This window comes from Odontesthes bonariensis, chromosome 5, assembly GCF_027942865.1.
Source record: "Odontesthes bonariensis isolate fOdoBon6 chromosome 5, fOdoBon6.hap1, whole genome shotgun sequence".
Classification (NCBI taxonomy): domain Eukaryota; kingdom Metazoa; phylum Chordata; class Actinopteri; order Atheriniformes; family Atherinopsidae; genus Odontesthes; species Odontesthes bonariensis.
The window spans coordinates 39,345,580-39,366,516 of record NC_134510.1 but is presented as its reverse complement, the minus strand read 5'-3'; the positions used below and the strand labels follow the sequence as shown (position 1 = coordinate 39,366,516).

The 20,937-nt window shown below is 42.5% G+C and overlaps 2 protein-coding genes across 4 annotated transcripts in view; one reads left to right on the top strand and one right to left on the bottom strand.

Moving 5' to 3' along the window:
- gramd1a (GRAM domain containing 1A) overlaps window positions 1-5,481 on the bottom strand; it is a 58,253-nt gene extending 52,772 nt beyond the window's left edge. The window contains exons 1-2 of one of the 2 annotated variants that reach the window (XM_075466342.1): window positions 5,235-5,481; window positions 3,079-3,186 (exon numbers count right to left, since the gene is read on the bottom strand). Coding sequence is in view for 1 of the 2 variants with exons in the window: in XM_075466343.1 (XP_075322458.1) it covers window positions 1,801-1,916 (116 nt within the window). In the remaining variant the exon portion in view is untranslated. Of the gene's footprint in view, window positions 1-1,800; window positions 2,243-3,078; window positions 3,187-5,234 lie in introns of those variants that run through there. The other variant, XM_075466343.1, reaches the window with a different exon arrangement.
- A 5,415-nt stretch (window positions 5,482-10,896) lies between these two features.
- Window positions 10,897-19,762, top strand: LOC142380911 (sodium channel regulatory subunit beta-1). Of its 2 annotated transcripts, XM_075466854.1 has the most exons (6): window positions 10,898-11,260; window positions 13,331-13,497; window positions 14,047-14,281; window positions 18,096-18,255; window positions 18,367-18,439; window positions 19,353-19,762. In XM_075466854.1, exons 1-5 carry the CDS (start codon window positions 11,221-11,223, stop codon window positions 18,410-18,412), a joined length of 648 nt encoding a protein of 215 aa, XP_075322969.1. In that variant the 5' UTR covers window positions 10,898-11,220; the 3' UTR covers window positions 18,413-18,439; window positions 19,353-19,762. The 2 variants fall into 2 exon arrangements, with proteins under 2 accessions (XP_075322970.1, XP_075322969.1); XM_075466855.1 differs by lacking the exon at window positions 19,353-19,762 and having other exon boundaries at window positions 10,897-11,260; window positions 18,367-18,441.
- The last annotated feature ends 1,175 nt before the right edge of the window (window positions 19,763-20,937 follow it).

The following is a 20,937-nucleotide window of genomic DNA, read 5'->3' as shown; positions in this document are numbered from 1 at the left end:
AATTCGACGAGGAAGAAGAAAAAAAATGGAAAATAAAAGTAAACTTGCGCTCTAAGCTACTTAAATTGACAACAAAGTAGGCCTATATGCTATATTCTACATGAATTTTTATGTTGTAGAGTTGTGAATTTATTTTAATAATGGAGAAACTGAGCAGCCTTGCTTTGTTGTCTACAGTAGTAGATCAACCCTCATCTTACTTTGAAGCTCCCAGAAGTGACGTCGACGCAGCTTTAGCAGCAGAGAAGCTATCAGGCTTGTGTTGATGATAATAATAAACTCCTGGACTATGTACAAACTTCCAAATGCATCGTTTTGTGAGTACAGACCATATTTGTACTACTGTAGAAGTTTGGTGTCATGACATGTGATTTTAGTGTGGTAATTTTGGAGATACTGCCAGGGTCCGTTAGCGCTTGTACTAAGCTATTCGGGATAACTCAGTAACTCAGCTGATGTTCAGCCAATATCGGAAAAACTTCGGGTGGGCTACTTGGCTGGATATCACGGTTCAAATGACCCCAGGGTGAATCTACTCCGAAACACTTTCTAAGGCTGCATCGAACGGTTGTGTCCGCTGTCATGTTGGATTAACACTCTACAAGCTTCGGTGTAGCCATAGACGTCGTCATCGTCTTGCTGCTGCCCCCCCCCCCCCCCCCCCGTTCTGTGATTGGTTCCCTAACTCTGACATAAATAAGGGCGGTGGTTTCCTGGCTGACTTTGCAGTGAGAATGAAATCGAGCGCAAAGCAGCATGGGAATTCCCAGGCTAGGAGACAGTAGTAAACATCAAAAAAGCGGTGAGGGGGGTTCTAAAACATTGCAGACGACTCAGAAAAGAGGCTTACTGTTGAAAATACCGCAGTTCTCCTTTCATATGACCACACCAGCAGACAGAAACAACACACCCTTTAAAAACACACAAACAAGCCCTTAATTTCCACTTATCAGCGACTAAAAAAAAAAAAAAAAAAACACCCAGCAGATGCGTCCTCCAGCTGGGTTGGAGAACCTGTGTGTGTGCGTGCGTGTGTGCGTGCACGTGCGTGTGACACTCCATTGTTTGCCTTCAAAGCAGCCACTTCCAGGGAGAGGGCCCGAGCTCGTATCTGATGTGATCTGTTTGAACAAGAACAATCTTGGCACAAACTTGTTTGCCCAGAGTAATCCACTGTAATCCCCGAGCAGGCTTCGCTCTTATTGCTAACATTAGCCATTTGCACCAGACTATCATCATGCACTCTCCCATTTGCACTGCTCACACTTTGTTTTTGCACTATCCGCACATTCAGCACAAGCATCCCACTCCTCTCCTTCTACAGTTTTGTTCATTCCTTGTCTTGTGTATGTGAACTGTGATCTGTGATGTTAGTATGCTGTGTTGTGTTTTGTATATTTTGTATTCTGATTTGTAATCAGTGTATTGTGTATTCTGTGGCTGTCTGTATAAGCTACTGGATCCTTAAATTTCCCTCGGGATTAATAAAAGTATCCATCTATCTATCTATCTTATCTCCACATAACTCTGACCCGTTTTCATGGCCATAAAATCCAAACAATCTCAGGCGATTATCGGGCAACACCACCGCCGAAGTCAACGGCACAAAACAGCAGCTGATGCCCAGGGATCAAGTTCACAACTTTCCTTCGTATACCCTCCGAATGATCCGCAATAAATGCGCAAAAACACCCACAGACCGAGAGGGGTAAACAGACGGAAATGTGGCGGCGTTTGATAACATGGCACAATAATAAAAAAATAAATTTAAAAACTTTGCACCGACTTTAAATCTCCTACCTCCCATTAGACGAGTTTCCTGCGTTTCTGTTATCCTGTTCGGCCTCGAAAACAAGCCGAGCGACGGTGCGGGAGGTGATGTTAAAATCCACTTTTTCACAGGAACACATCAACATTGTCTGATGCACCGGAGAGGCATCAACCGGCTGTAGCTAACAGTTAGCTTACAGTTAGCTTTTAGCCCGCTAACGTTTTTTTTTTTTTTTCCTGGGGGCAGACTGCTCACAAAAAAAGATGACTAGCAGACTTCCATTTCCAACAGAAAAACTACCACCCGGGCTCCTTCCATTATCGCTTTAAAACATCTCGTTAAAAACGCACCTATTAAATGTATTTAACAGATGACGACCAACGTTAGCTTAGCTTTAAAGCCGAGCTAACTTGGTTTAAAGTGCCCAGACAAATGAGCTTTTTGTCGAAAAGTGAAATCGAACGATGTCAGTTGTTCGGCCGGTTGATTTTGTGTAGAGAGGGGGCGAGGAAGGTAATCTATTCATCAACAGAATTAATTCTACATGTTCCACTTCAATTAAACGCAACCAAAAACGTATCTACACACTGTATATTCATGATAAAAACCTTAAAGTTATTGGTCGTGAAATAAGTTACCGACATCTTAAATTGGAATCAATCTGGCACCCCTGCGATAAACTTTGTGGTACAGTCCAGGAAAATAACTGTCCTGGGGATGTGGCAAAAGGAAGAGGAGCATTTACATCACAAAGCACACCGAAATATATCCCGAATTAGTCCTTAGTCGCTTTTAATCCTGTAATAAACCAATAAAATGATGTCTTCCTCCGTACCGAAGCTGTTTTAACGCGAATACTCTCCCATTTCTCCCATTTCTTTGACTGAACCGACTTTCAGTTCCTTTTCTCATGAAGCTTTAATGACAGGTCTTAGTTCAGCCCGAACAACAAAGAAAGAAAGAAAGAAAGAAAGAAAACACAGATTTGGCTGCATTTCTGAGTTAGTTTAAAGGCAGGAGATGTGAGCAGGAATTCATGGAATTTTTTGAAAATATCACTGCGACCTCTTGTGTCTAATCAGGGTGTGTGCAGTCATCCTGTCCCTCACAAAAAATCCCTCAAATTGTTTTTTTTTTTACTGCTTTTAATGAACGTTCTGAATAAACTCCCCTCAGGAGTGGTTATCCCTTTCCTTTTTTTTTACGGGGTATTGTAAAATAACATGGCACAGGAATTTATACAAGCTGAAGTTGTATAAATACAGAAATAAGGTGTGAGGAGTGCGTGTAACAAGCTGGAGTCTCACCTCCGGCTTCTTGCAGCATCACTTTATCTGATCTCGGGGGTTGATACGAGCAGCAGATCCGATGTCTTCTCAGCAAACTGAGCCGAGGAGAGGTCACCCTGTCTGCAGCTGAAAATAAAACATTGTTTCATACAAATCAGACGATGCTTTGATTCAAATGCTGCTGTGGGAGCGATTCTTCGGTTTAAAATCTGCTCTTTCATGTTCGTTTTGAAAGGGATATTCTATTTATTTTTCTATGTATTTGGCTTAATTTCCTTTTTGTTTGATTTAATGAACAAAACAGCATTGAGGCGCAACTATTTATTGATGGACTGTATCGAAAACAGGGAACAGCTGCAGGGATTTATTGAAACAGAAATGTTAAGATGATCCCACACTGCTTCAGTAATGTGGAGCTCCGGGCTCTGGGGAGGATTCATCCCTCCATCAGACCTGCTGCCACTGATTTTCAGCCCACTTCTTGTGTCCTTTGGCCCAGCTCAGCCTTTTCTCCCTGTTTCCCCTCCTTAAGAACGGCTTCCTGACAGCCACCCTTCCATGGAGCCCATTTCTGATGAGGCTTGGGCCAACAGCAGATGGATCAGCTGAAGGTCCAGATGCATCTCTCAGCTCCTGTGTCAGGGCTTTGCTGGATGTTTTCCTCTTTCTTAAGGACATCACTTTCAGATCCTGTTCATCTGCTGGAGATAGTTCTTTAGGCCTGACACTTCTTCTTCTGTCCTCCACTTGTCCAGTTTCCTCAAATGTTTTAAGGACACACTGCACACCATGCTGAGATATGCCAAGTTTTCAGCTAACAGCTCTTTGGGAATCACCTTGTTGCTGCAGAAATCCTGTTTTCTGTCTGTCACACTGTGTTATCTTTGCTGTTTTTCACACATGCAGCTAAAGAAATGGGAACAAATCTTAATTCCAGTCTAAAACCCACAAAGAGCTTCTAGATTATTCATTTCTGCTGGCATAAAGCAGTTTAATCATTTCATTTATATTAATTGTTCCATAATTAGTCATTGGATTATATCTTATATTCCTTTTTTAAGCTTTAAACTTAATCTTATTTACTTTTTCTTGATGATGAATAACATATAATTGTTGTTATTGTCTGTTTTTTTTCTACTTTTCTACTTTTAGATGTGATAACATTCATTTTTTTGGGATTAGGATTTTTTTTAAACTGAATTTCTTATATTAATTTGACTCTTTTGGTAACTGAAAGCAGTTTTAACATAAATGTACAAAAAATTTGAAACTATGAAGCTGTTTTTCACACATGCAGCTAAAGAAATGGGAACAAATGATGTGTCTCTGTGACAGGCTGCTGAGAACAAAGTGCCTAAAGATCCAGTTTAAAACGGCTTCTTTGCTAAGTTGCCTGTTCTGTGTGGACACAACACTGGTTCATCCCTTGAGTTAGGAGCCTTTTTCCTGCCTGAATGGTTCATAGCTCAGAGTTAAGTAGCTTAATGAATAAATAATGGACTGAAAATGAAGGAAAAAAGCAGAAAATGTCCAAAGAAAAACGTTGAAAGACCTTCAGAAAGTGTTGAAACTATTGCTGAAGATCACTTAAACTGCTTGGATGCAAAATGTAAAGCAATAAGAGGTGTCTCATGACCAAAATGCTTAAAAACCACATAAAATACTTAATATGGCTGTCAAAGTCATACAAATGTGGTTGGAAATTAATTGTTATACAAGAAATTATAATTAAATGTCTGTTTCTGTTCATTTTAGGCCACTGTTTGAGTAAATTAATGTAAAAAAAATCTAATAATTTTTTGTTGCTCGTCTGACTCCAAATCTCATCTGTTACTGAATTTTATTCCTGTTTGGTGATATAAAGTCCTGTTTTTAAAGTCCTGTGACAGGCTGCTGGAAACAAAGTGCCTAAAGATCCAGTTTAAAATGGCTTCTTTGCTAAATTGGAATATTATCAAATCAAATTAGATTAAATCAACCAATTCTGAGCATTTTATACCACAGTGTTTGAAAATGCACACAAGGGCAGATATCCTCAAATCTTATAGAGTAAAAGTACAGAGTAATTCACAGCCCTGATGGACACGATGTGATTTACAGTGGTTTCAGAAAACAAAATACAGTATTTAAGTAGACATCTTTGAATCTTTTGCTGTGATGAATTGGCTTTTTACCTGCCTGCCGGTTTTGATCTCGAGCCAGCAGTTGCTTCCCTCCAGACCTATGGCAGAGCATCACAATGACTCGGCATTTTCAGGTTTTCCCCCAGCTCACAAAGCATCTTCAGTCCCCCCTGAACGCAGCTCTGTGGGACGCCTGCCGCCCGGGAAACCAGCCGCCTCGCTCCGGCTTCAGAGGAGCTGTGCAGCCCAGCGCTCCTGGCTGCTGAGTCCGACCACTGGAAACTCGATCTGAGCTAAAAATAAAAGAAACACAGCCAGCATAGTGAGAGAGGAGGTGTGTCGCTGGCTGTGTGTTTGTGTCGGGTCACGCATGTACGCAGATGTACACACACGCAGGGTTTATCATATGTCAATAGTTCCCTGAAGCTGCCCCTCTCATGTGGGCCACCCCGGGGAATTTCTCCTGGTGTGCGCTTCCCGACGGCTCTCTCTGGTTTTTATTGTCATTTAAGGGCCGACACAAGGTTGAAGGGGCAGGGACCCTTATCAGGAGCTCAGTGTGTCACCTGTTGGGATCACATGGCCACGTCTCTGACCTCCAAAGCAGCCCAAACACACCAACGCACAGTCCCACCTCACACCACAGCTGCTCAGAAATGTTTTTCAGAAGTGTTTCATTTGGCCCAACAAGCCTGTTAAAGCATTACAGTCGTTTTCTCTGTTTCTGTTGGAATTTAACAGAGTAAATGACACAAATGAAAGAGCTGGACTTGCCCTCTAACATGAGAAGCATCATCATGAAAGGGAAAGATGGAGGAATGTTGCTTGTAACCTACTTGAGAAAAAAGGTCAGAGAGCACTATTTGTCCATCTTGTCACTTTTATTGAAAAGCAAGTCAAAATTGCCTCGGATCCGCTTCTTGGATACATTCAAGCAGAGATGGGACCAAGTCACACATGTGCAAGTCCCAAGTCTTAGCTTTCAAGTCCCAAGTAAGTCTCAAGTCTTAGCTTTCAAGTCCCAAGTAAGTCTCAAGTCTTAGCTTTCAAGTCCCAAGTAAGTCTCAAGTCTTAGCTTTCAAGTCTCAAGCAAGTCCCAAGTCTTAGCTTTCAAGTCTCAAGTAAGTCCCAAGTCATTTTTTCTTGGGCAAGTCAAAGTCAAAGTTAAGTCACCTTATTATTGCAATTTTACCTGCAGAATCTGATCTTAATAATGTGAAAACACAAAGATATAAGTAACTGTCAGTAAACATCATTGGCCAATGTGTCCAACCTGTCCACCCCGTATCATATCAAGCTAACGTTAGCTAACTACCGACTAGGCTAACAGGATAATATTAGCTAATTTAACAAGCACTTACTGGTCAGAATGGATCTTCAAATGACGAACAAAGTTGGAAGTTATGCTAGATGCTTAACACTCAAGTCATTCAAGTCATCGTGTCTCAAGTCAAGTCAAGTGCCGAGTCTTTAACTTCCAAGTCCGAGTCGAGTCTCAAGTCTTTCATTTTTTGTCAAGTCAAGTCACAAGTCATCATAACAGCGACTCGAGTCGACTTGAGTCCAAGTCACAGTGACTCGAGTCCCCATCTCTGGCATTCAAGACTCACCACCTACCAAATCCAGGTCCTTAAAGACCAGCCATTTCATGCAAAGGAAGAAGGAAAGCAGCTTTGCTACCAATGTAACCCACGATAAAGGAAGGAGACATGACTCACTGTACAGGAAATAAAATCAAGCCCTCCTCAATTCAAAGTTGTCTGTTTTGTTTACAAAGTAGTCACTTTTACTGGATAACTGCTCTCAGTTTAGAATGAAATTACATCAGGATAAGATTCATTTCATCAAGGAAAAGGGAATATGTTTTGGTTGCCTGAAAGTACGAGACACCTTTAATTTCTTTAAATTTTGCTTCCAAGAAGCTTAAGTGATCTTCAGCAATAGTTTCAGCACTTTCTGAAGGTCTTTCAACGTTTTTCTTTGGACATTTTCTGCTTTTTTCCCCTCATTTTCAGTCCATTATTTCTTCATTAAGCCACTTAACTCTGAGCTATGAACCCTTCAGGCAGGAAAAAGGCTCCTAACTCAAGGGATGAACCAGAGTTGTGTCCACACAGAACAGACAACTTAGCAAAGAAGCCGTTTTAAACTGGATCTTTAGGCACTTTGTTCCCAGCAGCCTGTCACAGAGACACATCATTTGTTCCCATTTCTTTAGCTGCATCTGTGAAAAACAGCTTCATAGTTTCAACTTTGTTGTACATTTACGTTAAAACTGCTTTCAGTTACCAAAAGAGTCAAATTAATATAAGAAATTCAGTTTAAAAAAATCCTAATCCCCAAAAAATGAATGTCATCACGTCTAAAAGTAGAAAAGTAGGAAAAAAACAGACAATAATAAGAATTAGATTTTATTCAACATCAAGAAAAGGTAAATAAGATTAAATTTAAAGCTTAAAAAAGGAATCTTTTTGCCTGAAAGTAGGCCACATATACCTACCTACACAAAAAGCTTCAGGTGCCCAGTGTGATTACCAAAAATATTCTAAACAAATAACTAACAAGGAATATTAGAAAAAATCTAATCTAAATAAAGCACTGAAATTAATCAAATAAAGTTACTCACAATTAGCAAGTTAAATTCACAACTAGAGCCAAAAAACAAAAACTAACTTTAGAAATAGCTCCTACAAAGCCGTCATCACATTCATCATGTCGCCTCGCTGACCGCACCAACTGCGCGCTCGTAGGCCTTCAGCCTGTTTGCTCAGCCTTGGCTTGGCTGGTTATCTGCAGGCCGTCACCCTGATACCGACACAGATAAGAGCCGATCGGATTAATCTCTGTCAAATCTGAGGTTAAACGCTGCTTTTTAAGATTGGATGATATTGAGAATGTTTCCTTGATTGATTCTTGTATTTATTTCATGTCACAACGATGTTTAGCCTGATCAGCTTTATTCAATTTGTAAATATTAAGGCTGGGCGAGCTAACTCGTTATTATCGCTTTAACGCATTCATTATTTAACGGCGATAAATATTTTATCGCGCATTAACGCAGGTTTTATTATTTTTTATTTGTTTTTTATTTTTTAAATTGTTTTTATTTATTTTTAATTTAAAAAAAAACAAGCATTTTGTGGGGCTTTTGTGCCTTTAATGGATAGGAAAGTGCAGAGAGACAGGAAGTAGGGGGCAGAAAGAGGGGGAACAACATGCAGCACAGGGCTGTCCGATGTGGGACTCGAACCGGGGCCAGTTGCAGCGAGGACTATAGCCTCTGTACATGGGGCGCCTGCTCAGCCCACTACGCCATGGACCACCCCTGTTTTATTATTTATTTTATTATTGTAAAAGTCTGTCACTCACAGGCTTTTATTTTGTAAAAGTTTGTCGCTCACAGGCTTTTATTTTGTAAAAGTCTGTTGCTTACAGGCTTTTATTTTGTAAAAGTCTGTTGCTTACAGGCTTTTATTTTGTAAAAGTCTGCTGCTGTCTGCTGCGGAACAGGAAAAGAAAGTAATTGGCGGATCCACCAAACATGGAGAAGGGTACGGAACTTTTACTCGGCCATTTTCATGTTAAAGTTCTTCCAGACGGCGGAGTCGACAGAACCAAAGTCATCTGTAAACACTGCCAAGTTGAATTGTCTTCTCAGCGTAGTAGTTCCAGTCTAAAATATCACTTAAAGGCAAAACACACAACTGATAGCAGCAAGTCATTCAAGGAAACAGACAGTGGAGCGAGGCTTCTGCATAAAAACTACAGAAAGATGCTGATGTTAAAAGTGTGTTTGCACAACAAATGTTATGGCACTTTCATTCATATGGCAGCACATTTAAAATAAAGCTAAATGCTAAAAGCTATACACTACTTTTGGATTCATTTTTGGATTTTGCGTACAAATGCGATTAATCACGACTAATCATGTGATTAATTAGATTAAACATTTTAATCGTTGCCCAGACCTGGTAAATATATGGTAATATATGTGATTTCATGTGTTTTTATGTGTTTTTACGTGATTTATGTGTTTTTATGTGTTTTCCTATATGTTTCACATGTGCTGCCTTCAGGAACACATCTTTTCCAGGGACGTCCGTGCATTGTTCAAGCAGACCATGTAAAAGCACATTCTGCACACGTTCCAAAGGCCCGGCTGAGGAAGAGGAGGGTACGGGTGCTGGACCGGCCTGCCTGCAGTCCTGCTGTGGAAGGGTTGAGTCAAAATTAAATGCATCAGACAGTTTTGTACCTGGAGAGGCCAAAAACATCTAAAAATTATGAACTCACATGAAATATACATGAATGATCTAAAAAGCAAATCTCTGACAAAAGATACAGAAATCTGAAACTGCTGCTCTCCTCATGAGGAAGAGTCAGGTGATGTGTTCCAGAACATGTGTTTCTCTGCTTTGTTTCATTGCGTAGCTCCTTGTTTATTCTGTCTTTTACTACTAAACCCATGTTATGTTCTTGAGCCGTTATTTAAGCTCAGGACGCAGCGAGGAACTCATAGTGTGGAAAAATAATCAAAAGACAGACAAATGAGGGATATTAGAAATAGGAAAAGGGCTCCATCATCAGCAGCTTGGATGTAAAAGAGGTGAGTCCACCGAAAGATGAGCAGCAGGAGGGCGAACCCGTCCTGTGGGTAACACGCTGAAGGGTCCACCGGCAGCCTCAGGGACGGCCGTGACCTCTGACCTGCAGAGAGGAGCCGAAGAACATAGGCTGTGTTCCAAACCGCCTACTACTCCTACTACTCCTACTAACTTTCTGAGTTAGTAAGCGCGTTTGAGTCAGCGAGCAGTTCCCGGATGCATACTAGATTCTCTGAAATGTTGGGTATGCATCATGAGGTTACTACTCATACTCAAACTACCCAAGATGCAACGTAACGTGACGTCGCCGATCGTCATTTCCTGTCAAAACGGCAGTTTCAAGCTAGCTACAACGAGGGTAGGTTCACTTCCTGTTTTCAAAACAAAAGCACCAAATTGTATCCTAATGGCTTTCCCTATGATAAAAGGCAACGGGTATTTTATTTTGTGAAAATAACCGGAAGTGCGTTGCTCACTGTGGCTAGCTTTAGTAGCGCCGAATTCGTGGGAACAAAATTGTAAACAGCCGGTATTTTGTCAGGTTTTCAACACGTTGGGGATCTAAACGACTACTTTCTCACCTGAAAATGTTTCAAATGTTGCTAAAGTTTACAGAGTTTAGAGCTTAAGAGAAATCAGCTTCAGGCCGGCTGATTTCGGCTCGGGCAGGAGCGAAATGCATTGTGGGTAAACGCTCTGCATACTGTCTGATCAATGAGTATGCAGTATGCAGTATGTCGTAGGCGGTTTCGAACACAGCCATAATCTGTAATTCAGACAGGAAAAAAGCCTCATCCTCCTGCAGTAAAACACACACCGGAGGAGTCCTGCCTTTAATGTCTTTGTGCGCCACACATTTGTTTAACAAAAGACTTCGGGGGGGATTTTGCATGGCAGCCCTGCTGCGTCAAAGCAGGAGAAACACGTTTAATTTAAGATAATATGAAGGAAGCAGATGCTTCTTTGCACCTCTCAAAGTGACCCCACTTTCCTTTTCCACACAGCTTTACTCTGTTCATAAATCAGAGAGCTTGTGGCCGCGCTCTCGGTCTGGACGGTCACGTTGTTGTTATGGATCACATCTCATCATCTCAGGTTTCCTGCCGGCTCTCAACACTCGCAGCGTCCTTCTGCCGGATTCACATGCTCTAAATTTAGCCGGCTTAAAGTCGGACGGGGCTGCGGTGACACTTACAGTAAAACTTTCTGCTGAGAAACTAAGAACCTGGGAGTCGTTTTTCTTTTGGAAAAGCCCAACTCTCTGAACTAACCGTGCGGATTACACAACGGGCTGCTTCATCACGAGGATGGAACTCAGAAATCAACAGGTGTTGTAACAGCCGAGCTCCTTCAGTCAGCGGTAACTTCTCTGCGTCTGGGATCGTTCAGAACTTTCTTCTTCTGCTCGACAAATACTGCTCCTGCAGAAAAAAATGCTTCACTTTTCTTTCTTTGCCGTTTTCAGCCTTCTCGGTAAGTCTGACCGTCATTCCACAAAGTTCACTGTGTGGCTGAAGTTGCATGTTTGCTCCAGGAGAGGAACGTGTTGTTTTTTCTTTGTTAAGCCACTGAACTCTGACCTGTGAACCATTCAGGCAGGAAAAAGGCTCCTAACTCAAGGGATGAACCAGGGTTGTGTCCACACAGAACAGACAACTTAGCAAAGAAGCCATTTTAAACTGGATCTTTAGGCACTTTGTTCCCAGCAGCCTGTCACAGGACTTTAAAAACAGGACTTTATATCACCAAACAGGAATAAAATTCAGTAACAGATGAGATTTGGAGTCAGACGAGCAATAAAAAATTATTATATATTTTTTACATTCATTTACTCAAATAGTGGCCTAAAATGAACAGAAACAGACATTTTATTATAATTTCTTGTATGACAATTAATTCCAACCACATTTGTATGACTTTGACAGCCATATTAAGTATTTTATGTGGTTTTTGAAGCATTTTGGTCATGAGACACCTCTTATTGCTTTATATTTTGCATCCAAGCAGCTTAAGTGATCTTCAGCAACAGTTTCAACACTTTCTGAAGGTCTTTCAACGTTTTTCTTTGGACATTTTCTGCTTTTTTCCTCATTTTCAGTCCATTATTTCCTCATTTAGCCACTTAACTCTGACCTGTGAACCATTCAGGCAGGAAAAAAGGCTCCTAACTCAAGGGATGAACCAGTGTTGTGTCCACACAGAACAGACAACTTAGCAAAGAAGCCGTTTTAAACTGGATCTTTAGGCACTTTGTTCCCAGCAGCCTGTCACAGAGACACATCATTTTGAGGCCATGGATGACTTGATCCTGTTGGGTGTTCTCCTCATGTGGATGAGTTCAGTTTCATCGGTCTTGGTTACGATTGATAGAAAATTGGACTGTGAAAGTAGGGTTAGTTAATCTTTTTTTTTTGTGATCAAATTTTTCTTTATTAAAGAAATTTTTACACAAAAAAAGAAAAGAAAATGAGAACATGTCATAAAATGAAACGCAAGTACATTAGCAAGTAGTAAATAAGGTAATCACCAAGAACAAATAAACAGAAAACAATAATGAAATCCACGGAAATAATCAACAACTTAAACTAAATCTTCCACCTTGTGGCAACCAGCTTTTTGGCCGCCGTGAACCCAGCCAGCAGGGCACGGCTATGGTTAGCAGAGATGGGGACTCGAGTCACTGTGACTTGGACTCGAGTCGACTCGAGTCGCTGTTTTGATGACTTGTGACTTGACAAAAAATAAAAGACTTGAGACTCGACTCGGACTTTGAAGTTAAAGACTCAGCACTTGACTTGACTTGAGACATGATGACTTGAACGACTTGAGTATTATTCAGTTCATGTTTTCAGTTTGAATATAAAATTAATAAATTAATTTAAAAAATAACATGGATTACCCGGTAGGAGCGCAGGCTGAGAATGGCGCCATGATTGGATCCCTACCCTGTCAATCAGCCATGTCCTCTCTGCTTACCTTAGTGTTTATTGGAGAGAATAAACTCATATCAGATATGCATCAACATGTCAGCGGGACCGAGAGTCGTTGTCTTCGGCTTTCATAATCACCATTTTGACGGCAAAAGACGAACAGCACAGTGCAAGACATGCTGCATCAACATCTCAGACAGCCAGACCACAACTTCCAACTTTGTTCGTCATTTAAAGATCCATTCTGACCAGTAAGTGCTCGTCAAATTAGCTAATATTATCCTGTTAGCCTATTGGCCAATGATGTTTACTGACAGTTACTTATATCTTTGTGTTTTCACTTTATTAAGATCAGATTCTGCAGGTAAAATTGCAATAATAAGGTGACTTGACTTGACTTACCCAAGAAAAAATGACATGGGACTTGAAAGCTAAGACTTGAGACTTACTTGAGACTTGCACATGTGTGACTTGGTCCCATCTCTAATGGTTAGTTAATCTTTTAAGGTGGCTGTACCTCAGTGGCAATGATTCAGAGCATCCTTACCCCCAACCTGCTGCTTGGCCAGTTGTCCCTGAGCAGTTGTTCTGTCCTGTTTCCCTCCCACTGCAGTGTCTGAGTGCCACGGCGGCTGTGCGGAGGTGGACTCATTGACCGAAGCCGTGGCAGGAGAGGGATTCCTGCTGGGCTGCATCTCCTGTAAGACGAGAGAGGAGGTTCCTGCCCGAGCCGCGGTGGACTGGTACTTCAAGCCGCCGGCAGAGGAAGAGTTCAGGCATGTGAGTCAACAGACTGCTTCTTTCTAGCTGCTAAGCTAGCTGCTTGATCAATGATCATCCCAGAACCTGGAGGTCCGTGTGGTCCCACCGTCCTGCTGTGGCTCTAAATTCACAAGTCAAGTCTTTTATTGTCAGATGCACAGAACAACAGAGTCGGACTGGGCACTGAAATTCTTAGGACAGGACACCGTACAGCAGCTCCCATAACAGGACATAACATGCCGTAACATGACATGACATAAGTACACTAACAAAAACAGTAACAATAAATAGGCAATGTTTTGCTAATTACAAGAGCTATACTAAACATATAATACACATGATAGCCTATGCTAATCTAGGACCTATACTAACCTAGAACATAAGGTAAAATAAAAATACAATATTGGGCAATATTGCAAGTTGCAGTGCAAACAGCAGTGGAGGTAGGCATGTGTAAAGTATAAAGTGTCGAGTGTGACATCTCACAGTTTGGATGTCTTCAGTTTTGTTCTGCATCGTAGGAAACAGAGTGATGCTCCTGGTTGTCTGGCGCTTCCTTTCTCTCAGATATTCCACTACGACCACCCCAATGCCATCATCCTCCACGAAGATTTCAATGACCGCCTGCGGTGGGACGGGACGCCCGATGGCGATGTTCAGACCGGCGCCGTTTACCTTCAGAACGTCACCTTCAATGACACGGGGACGTACCGCTGCACCTTCCGCCGCACCCTCTTCCTGCCGCTGGCTGATGAGCATGTCGTTGTGGAGAAGGATGTGGAGCTCACTGTGGTGGCTGTAGGTGAGGAGGGGGTCCACCGCTGATCCTTTACGAATACAGCAACGGACACGACAAACACTCTGTTAAAGCCTCTGTAAAACAAGTCCCAGCCAGCATGTCCATGTGGGGCCCATACGGTTTAAATTTGGGCTACAGATAAGGGTCCCAAGTGGGTTTGTCCGCAGTTTCCACGGTGGCCTCACCTGTGTTTGCCCATTTGGGTTTCAAAGTGCAACTTGAAGGGTTAGGGGTTAGGGTTACCCTAAGCCTTAAATTATTCCAAAGGCTAGGCGGTCGGTGGCGTAGTGGGTTAAGCAGCCGCCCCATATACCGAGGCTGCAGTCCTCGCTGCAGCGGGCCCCGGTTCGAGTCCCGCTCCGAGCGGCCCTTTGCTGCATGTCTTCCCCATCTCTCTGCTTCCTGTCTCTCTCACACTGTCCTATCATTAAAGGCATAAAAAGCCCAAAAAAATACTTAAAAAAAAATTATAAATTATTCCAAAGGCAATACAGATAAACACATCACACAAAGTAAAAGAATGTTCACATTCAAATTGGCTAAATGCGAAGTCCAACCAAAGCCACACAGCAACTTGAAACCCATATGGGCAAACACAGGTGAGGCCACCGTGGAAACTGCCTTTTATCATAGGGAAAGCCATTACGATACAATTGGTGCTTTTGTTTTGAAAACAGGAAGTGAACCTACCCTCGTTGTAGCTAGCTTGAAACTGCCGTTTTGACAGGAAATGACGATTGGCGACGTCACATTACGTTGCATCTTGGGTAGTTTGAGTATGAGTAGTAACCTCATGATGCATACCCAACATTTAGGAGAATCTAGTATGCATCCGGGAACTTCTCGCTTACTCAAACTCGCTTACTAACTCAAAAAGTTAGTAGGAGAAGTATGCGGTTTCGAACACAGCCTTTGCGTTCTGCGCATGCTCCAGATGTTTTCCCGGGGTCGTGACCCGGAAGTCAAAGGAGACGATATTCCTGTTGTTGTCTCCGTCAGAAAGAAAGAAACAACGCGATGGAGAACGCTCCGTTGGGCATCGAGTTTGTGCAACAAGCAGCTCATCACAGAGCAAATGTAGAGGGACGTAGCTTCATCTGGCTCTGCGTTCTCCATCTTTCTCCAATGCCTGAGTTTGTTGTTGTTGGTGGTGGTGAAGAGGTCAACAGGAAGTGGCTCTATTAGCAACAGCTGGAATGGGTACAGCGCCACCTATCATACCGGGGTATGACACGCTTTGTGCCTCTGATCCCATTCATTCACCGCCAGATATCCAAGGAGAATTACCCTTGTTCAGATAAGGAGCATAACCCAACTATAGCTGTAATCCAATTAATCTCATCATGTGGACCCACTGAGTGCCAGTGAGAACCGAGTCGACGTGTCACCATATGTGCCGACATGTTCTCGAACATCTGTACCGGTCATCTGCTGTGACAGGGGTCTGTTCACAGCAAGTTGTTTCTTCCCACTGTCACCTTGTGCATCCTCAGGACGGTGGACTGGATCAAAGAGAAGCTTTGATGCAATCTGTTGACTTCTTTAACTTTTGAACTGGCATTATCTGAATTAGACTAATGCAGAATTTAATTCACTGGATTCTATTTGGCTTTAATTGGAACATTGTTATTCTGCTTTACTTTTGAAGTGCCCTGAGATGATATTTGTTGGGATTTGGTGCTTTATAAATCAAACTGAAATGAACTGAATTGGACTGAATAATCGAGGTAACCATGGTAATTACCAGGTGTGGTGGCATACAGGGTCAGATACGACCTGAAACCGGTCACAGCTGGTCGTTAATCACGACATCCGGGCTCCCTGTAAACTTTGTAGGGGAGATTTCTTTTAGAGGGGACTTTTGCATTTATGTTGTGCTGATTGGAGACCAATAGCTCAGACTTAGCTTTGAATAAAGGCAGCGTTCTTTCATCCATGTAATTATCAGAAAGACGAGCTGAGATTTGTGCTGAAACCAAGGGGACATCTGGCAGGAATGTCGCGGTGATACAAGAAGCCACGTTAGCAGATGGGCCCAACATGGGGCCATTAATGCTAAATGAAGAGGTGCCAGTACCAAGAATTGGGGCACCATGTGAATGTTTGTCCCTGCCATGAAAGAACACCCAGTGAGATGAACCCATGTCAGAGAGCAGGCTGTCAGGGTTAGCACGTGGGAAGCTACTTCAGGGCCAGTTTCTCTTAAAACCAGATAGATTTGGATCAGGAGGAAGTCTGAATCCTGCTTGCTATCTCATCAGCTGATGCTCATGCTGATGCATGAACCCATAAAGTGAGTGTTGGTTGTGGTGCAGACAGATTGGACACAGACACAGAGGCTGTCGCTGGGCCTGAAGTACCGAAACGAGGCCTGATTGAACAGATTGTAAATCTCTTTGAAACAGAAACGTTACGATCAGACAGACAGGGTAAAGATAATCACATCCTGTTGATAAAGTCTGCAGGGTTCATCACCGGGGGAACACAGCGGTTACAGTTCGGACCGAAGCCTTTGACAACATGTCAGATTAAACAGCTGAAAGGTTCCTCTGAGGTTCGTCGTCTTTGCTTTTATCAAACAGTAGCCGCATTCGGACAGAGCCGTTCGGATAGCCGCCCTTCCCCAGAGGAACTGTTTCAGTCTGCATTCCCACATGAGTCGGACCTGATAGGGACTGATGGGACGCAGCCGTCTGCGACAGCGACGTGTTACTTTAGCGCCACATTTAACAACAAAGCAAAACAAAACAAAACAAAACAAAACAAAGCAAAACAAAACAAAACAAAACCCGCCAAAAGTAAGGAGAGAAGAAAAAAACAGCACCAAGAAGCTAACATGAGCCGCATTCCAACTGTAGGAAGCTTCTGCAGTTCATAGAACCTTTTCAGGAACGGGGCCGTTTTTTCCCTCATTCGCACATACAGGAACTAGGGACCACGGCCCTCAGGAACTGGAACCATTACAGCTCCTTCTCCTCAGCTGGGTCTGTTCTGGGTTCCATAGCAACACATCTGATGGAGGTGTTTGGTGGTTGGTAGCTCCGCCCCTTGTCATTGTTATCAGGCTGAAATGTTTCCTCATACGACACGGACATGGGAGGCCACCGGAGGCCACCGTGTTCATGGTCTGCATGATGGTGATATTAATCATGGACGATCACATCGGGCGTCTAACATGGAGGCTGGAAGAGCTCACAGAGAGAGTCAGGAGACGCAGGATGGAGCGCAGGCCATACTTCTTGGTTTCATGAAGGAAGGAGAGCGCCGCAGACAAAGGAGACCACGTGGAGGTTTAACTTATTAAACACGCCAAGGTTGTGTCCGTGTCGTATGAGGAAACAGTTCAGCCTGACAACATGACGAGGGGCGGAGCTACCGACCACTAAGGGGCGGAGCTACATACCACCAAGGGGCGGAGCTACCAACCACCAAACACCTCCGTCAGATGTGTTCCTATGGAACCCAGAACAGACCCAGCTGAGGAGAAGGAGCTGAAATGGTCCCTAGTTCCCGAGGGCCGTGGTCCCGAGTTCCTGTATGTCCGAATAAGGGAAAAAACAGCCCCGTTCCTGAAAAGGTTCTAGGAACTGCCAAAGGTTCCTACAGTGGGAATGCAGCTAGTGACAACAAAACCTTCCCCAGATGCGGGCGGCTGACTTCGGATCTTATTACTTTGTAAAATTGTCATGAAAGAAAATCTTTTTTTTTCTCGGGCCCGGACAAACAGAATAAACCGTTTTGAATCCGCTGATGTTTCCGGTGAATCTTCACAGTGAGCTCCACGGTAACGTCGCCTCTGATGCTTCCTGTTTTGCAGCCAATCGGGAGCTGACCGCCGTGATCGCAGAGATAATGATGTACGTGCTGATCGTGGTTCTGCAGCTGTGGCTGATCGTGGTTCTGATCTACTGCTACAAGAAGACCTGGAACGAGCACGAGGCCCGAGAGGCGCGGAAAGCCCTCAGGGCCCAGCAGGCGTGCGTCTTTTTGTCTTTTTGTCTTTTTGTCTTTTTGTTTGAACATTTCAAACGAGTGTCGGTTCTGTTTCTCCCGTTGACGCGACTCTCTTTGTCTCCTTGTGTTTCCAGGCTGCTGGAGTCAAAAGACGGCTGTGATGGGGTGCAGCTGGAGTAACATCCGCTGTTACGCACTCGTCTTTAGGTGAGGAGATGAGCTTCCCACACTGAAAAAAAACAACTCATAAGATTTACTTAAAAAACCCTTAAAGTATTATTTAAGTTATATTTAATTCTGCAATATCAAGTAAATTTTACTTACCATAAAACTATTAAACATTTAAATTGTATGAGGAAACCTAAGTAAAACTTACTCTTCCCCCATAATTCATGTTATTACGTTAATAAAATGTTTAATTTTACTAAAGAAGCTCTAGTTCTTACTGAATCTTAAAAATACAAGGTAGAAATGATGATAGTTACTCTAATTGTCATTAGAGTTTCACCAAAAAGTCACTTTTTTCAGTGTTGCACTGAAAAAAACAACTCATAAGATTTACTTAAAAAACCCTTTGTAAGTATTTGCACTCAAATGATTTAAGTAATATTTAATGCTGGAATATCAAGTAAATTTTACTTCCCATAAAACAGTTTTGAAGATATTAAGTAACATTTACTCAATTACATCTAAGTTTTAAGTTATATTTATTTAAACAAATTAAGTAAAGTCTACTTGTTTTTCATAGGCAGGAACATCATTTTACTGAAAATTTTAAGTAAATTTTATATATCTGTAGTATTTGCTGTTATGAAGTAACTTAGTAGATTTTAACGATACACTTTCAGAGTAAAGTTTATGTAGTAGTTCTAGGTTTATGTACATAGCCTACAACTATTAAACATTTAAATTGTATGAGGAAACCTAAGTAAAACTTACTCTTCCCCCATAATTCATGTATTACGTTAATAAAATGTATAATTTTAATTAAGAAGCTCTAGTTCTTACTGAATCTTAAAGATACAAGGTAGAGATTGTGACAAAAAGTCAGTTTTTTCAGTGCATGAATGTTTGCTATTTGCCATTTTTGTGCTCTGACTTCTCATTTTGCATCTACCAGGTAAAAAATAACCTGCTTCCCTGCTCCGCCAGGACTCTGCTGACCACAGCACAAAGACTGGGCTTGATTTTCATCTCTTTTTTAGATACGGCTGGGTCAGCTTTCAGTTTGTCCTGTTCTTATCTACCATTTCCCCCTCAATGGAAGATCAAAAACTACGTTTTTTAGTGTGTTTTATTGAATCTTTTTCCTGTTATGTCATATCTGAGTGTCTAAACTGCACACGAGCCATGCAGACGCCGATGTTTCATCCAGTTTTCTTATCGGATCCCTGTAGGAACACACAGATCAGACATAAAAGCACTCAGTTCAGCTCCATCAGGATCAGCAGACGTGTGCTCGGTGGCTGCTTTCAGGCAAACAGAAGCTGAGCATGTAAAGTGTTTGTAATTCTAATAAAGAAAATGTTTTTGGTAAATCGGTTTTGTTCGTTGTTGGCAAAGCATTAAACATTACAGTTCACACATTTGTCCCAGCATGCTGAATGAAACCGTTCTGGGGAAAATGCAGATTAATCTGCTTTAAAAACAGGAAACGATTGAACCGCAGAATGAAACAAACTGCAGCTCCAACCCTCTGAGCTTTTAAAGGGACAGTTCGCCTCTTTTGACATGAAGCTGTATGACATCCCATATCAGCAACATCATTTATGAACATCTTCTTACCCCCTGCTGCGTCCTGTGAGCAGAGTTCCAGCCTCGTTTTGGCGTTGATGAAAGTAGTTCCGGCTAGTTGGCTGGGGTTTAAAAAATAAAGCGTTTTGCTTCTCAAAACAATATGCGTTCAAAAGAGTAATACATTTGCATCACAAAATCGTTCTCCAGGAAAAAGTCAGCCTGCCGACAGCCGCGCCTGTTACGGTGTTTGCTGCTCGGTCCGCACTTCGGTCTGCACGGTCTACACAGCAGGCAGTGATACGAAGGGAGAGAAAATAGGGCCAAGAGATGGTGAGGTCTGACTTTTTCCTGGAGAATGGTCTAAAAAACTGGACGAACTTTTATCAGCTTTGTGAATAAGTTTCCACTTTGTCACTGAAGGTCACTGAGTTCAGTCTGATGTGCAAACTATCAGCAAACATCCTTCTGTTGTAGGTTTCAGGCACTGAAACATCCTTCTGTTGTAGGTTTCAGGCACTGAAACATCCTTCTGTTGTAGGTTTCAGGCACTGAAACGTCCTTCTGTCGTAAATTTCAGGCACCGAAACATCCTTCTGTCGTAGGTTTCAGGCACCGAAACGTCTTTCTGTCGTAGGTTTCAGGCACCGAAACGTCCTTCTGTCGTAGGTTTCAGGCACCGAAACGTCCTTCTGTCGTAGGTTTCAGTCACCGAAACGTCCTTCTGTCGTAGGTTTCAGTCACAGAAACGTCCTACTGTCGTAGGTTTCAGGCACCGAAACGTCCTTCTGTCATTGGTTTCAGGCACCGAAACGTCCTTCTGTCGTTGGTTTCAGGCACCGAAACGTCCTTCTGTCGTAGGTTTCAGGCACCGAAACGTCCTTCTGTCGTAGGTTTCAGGCACCGAAACGTCCTTCTGTCGTTGGTTTCAGGCACCGAAACGTCCTTCTGTCGTTGGTTTCAGGCACCAA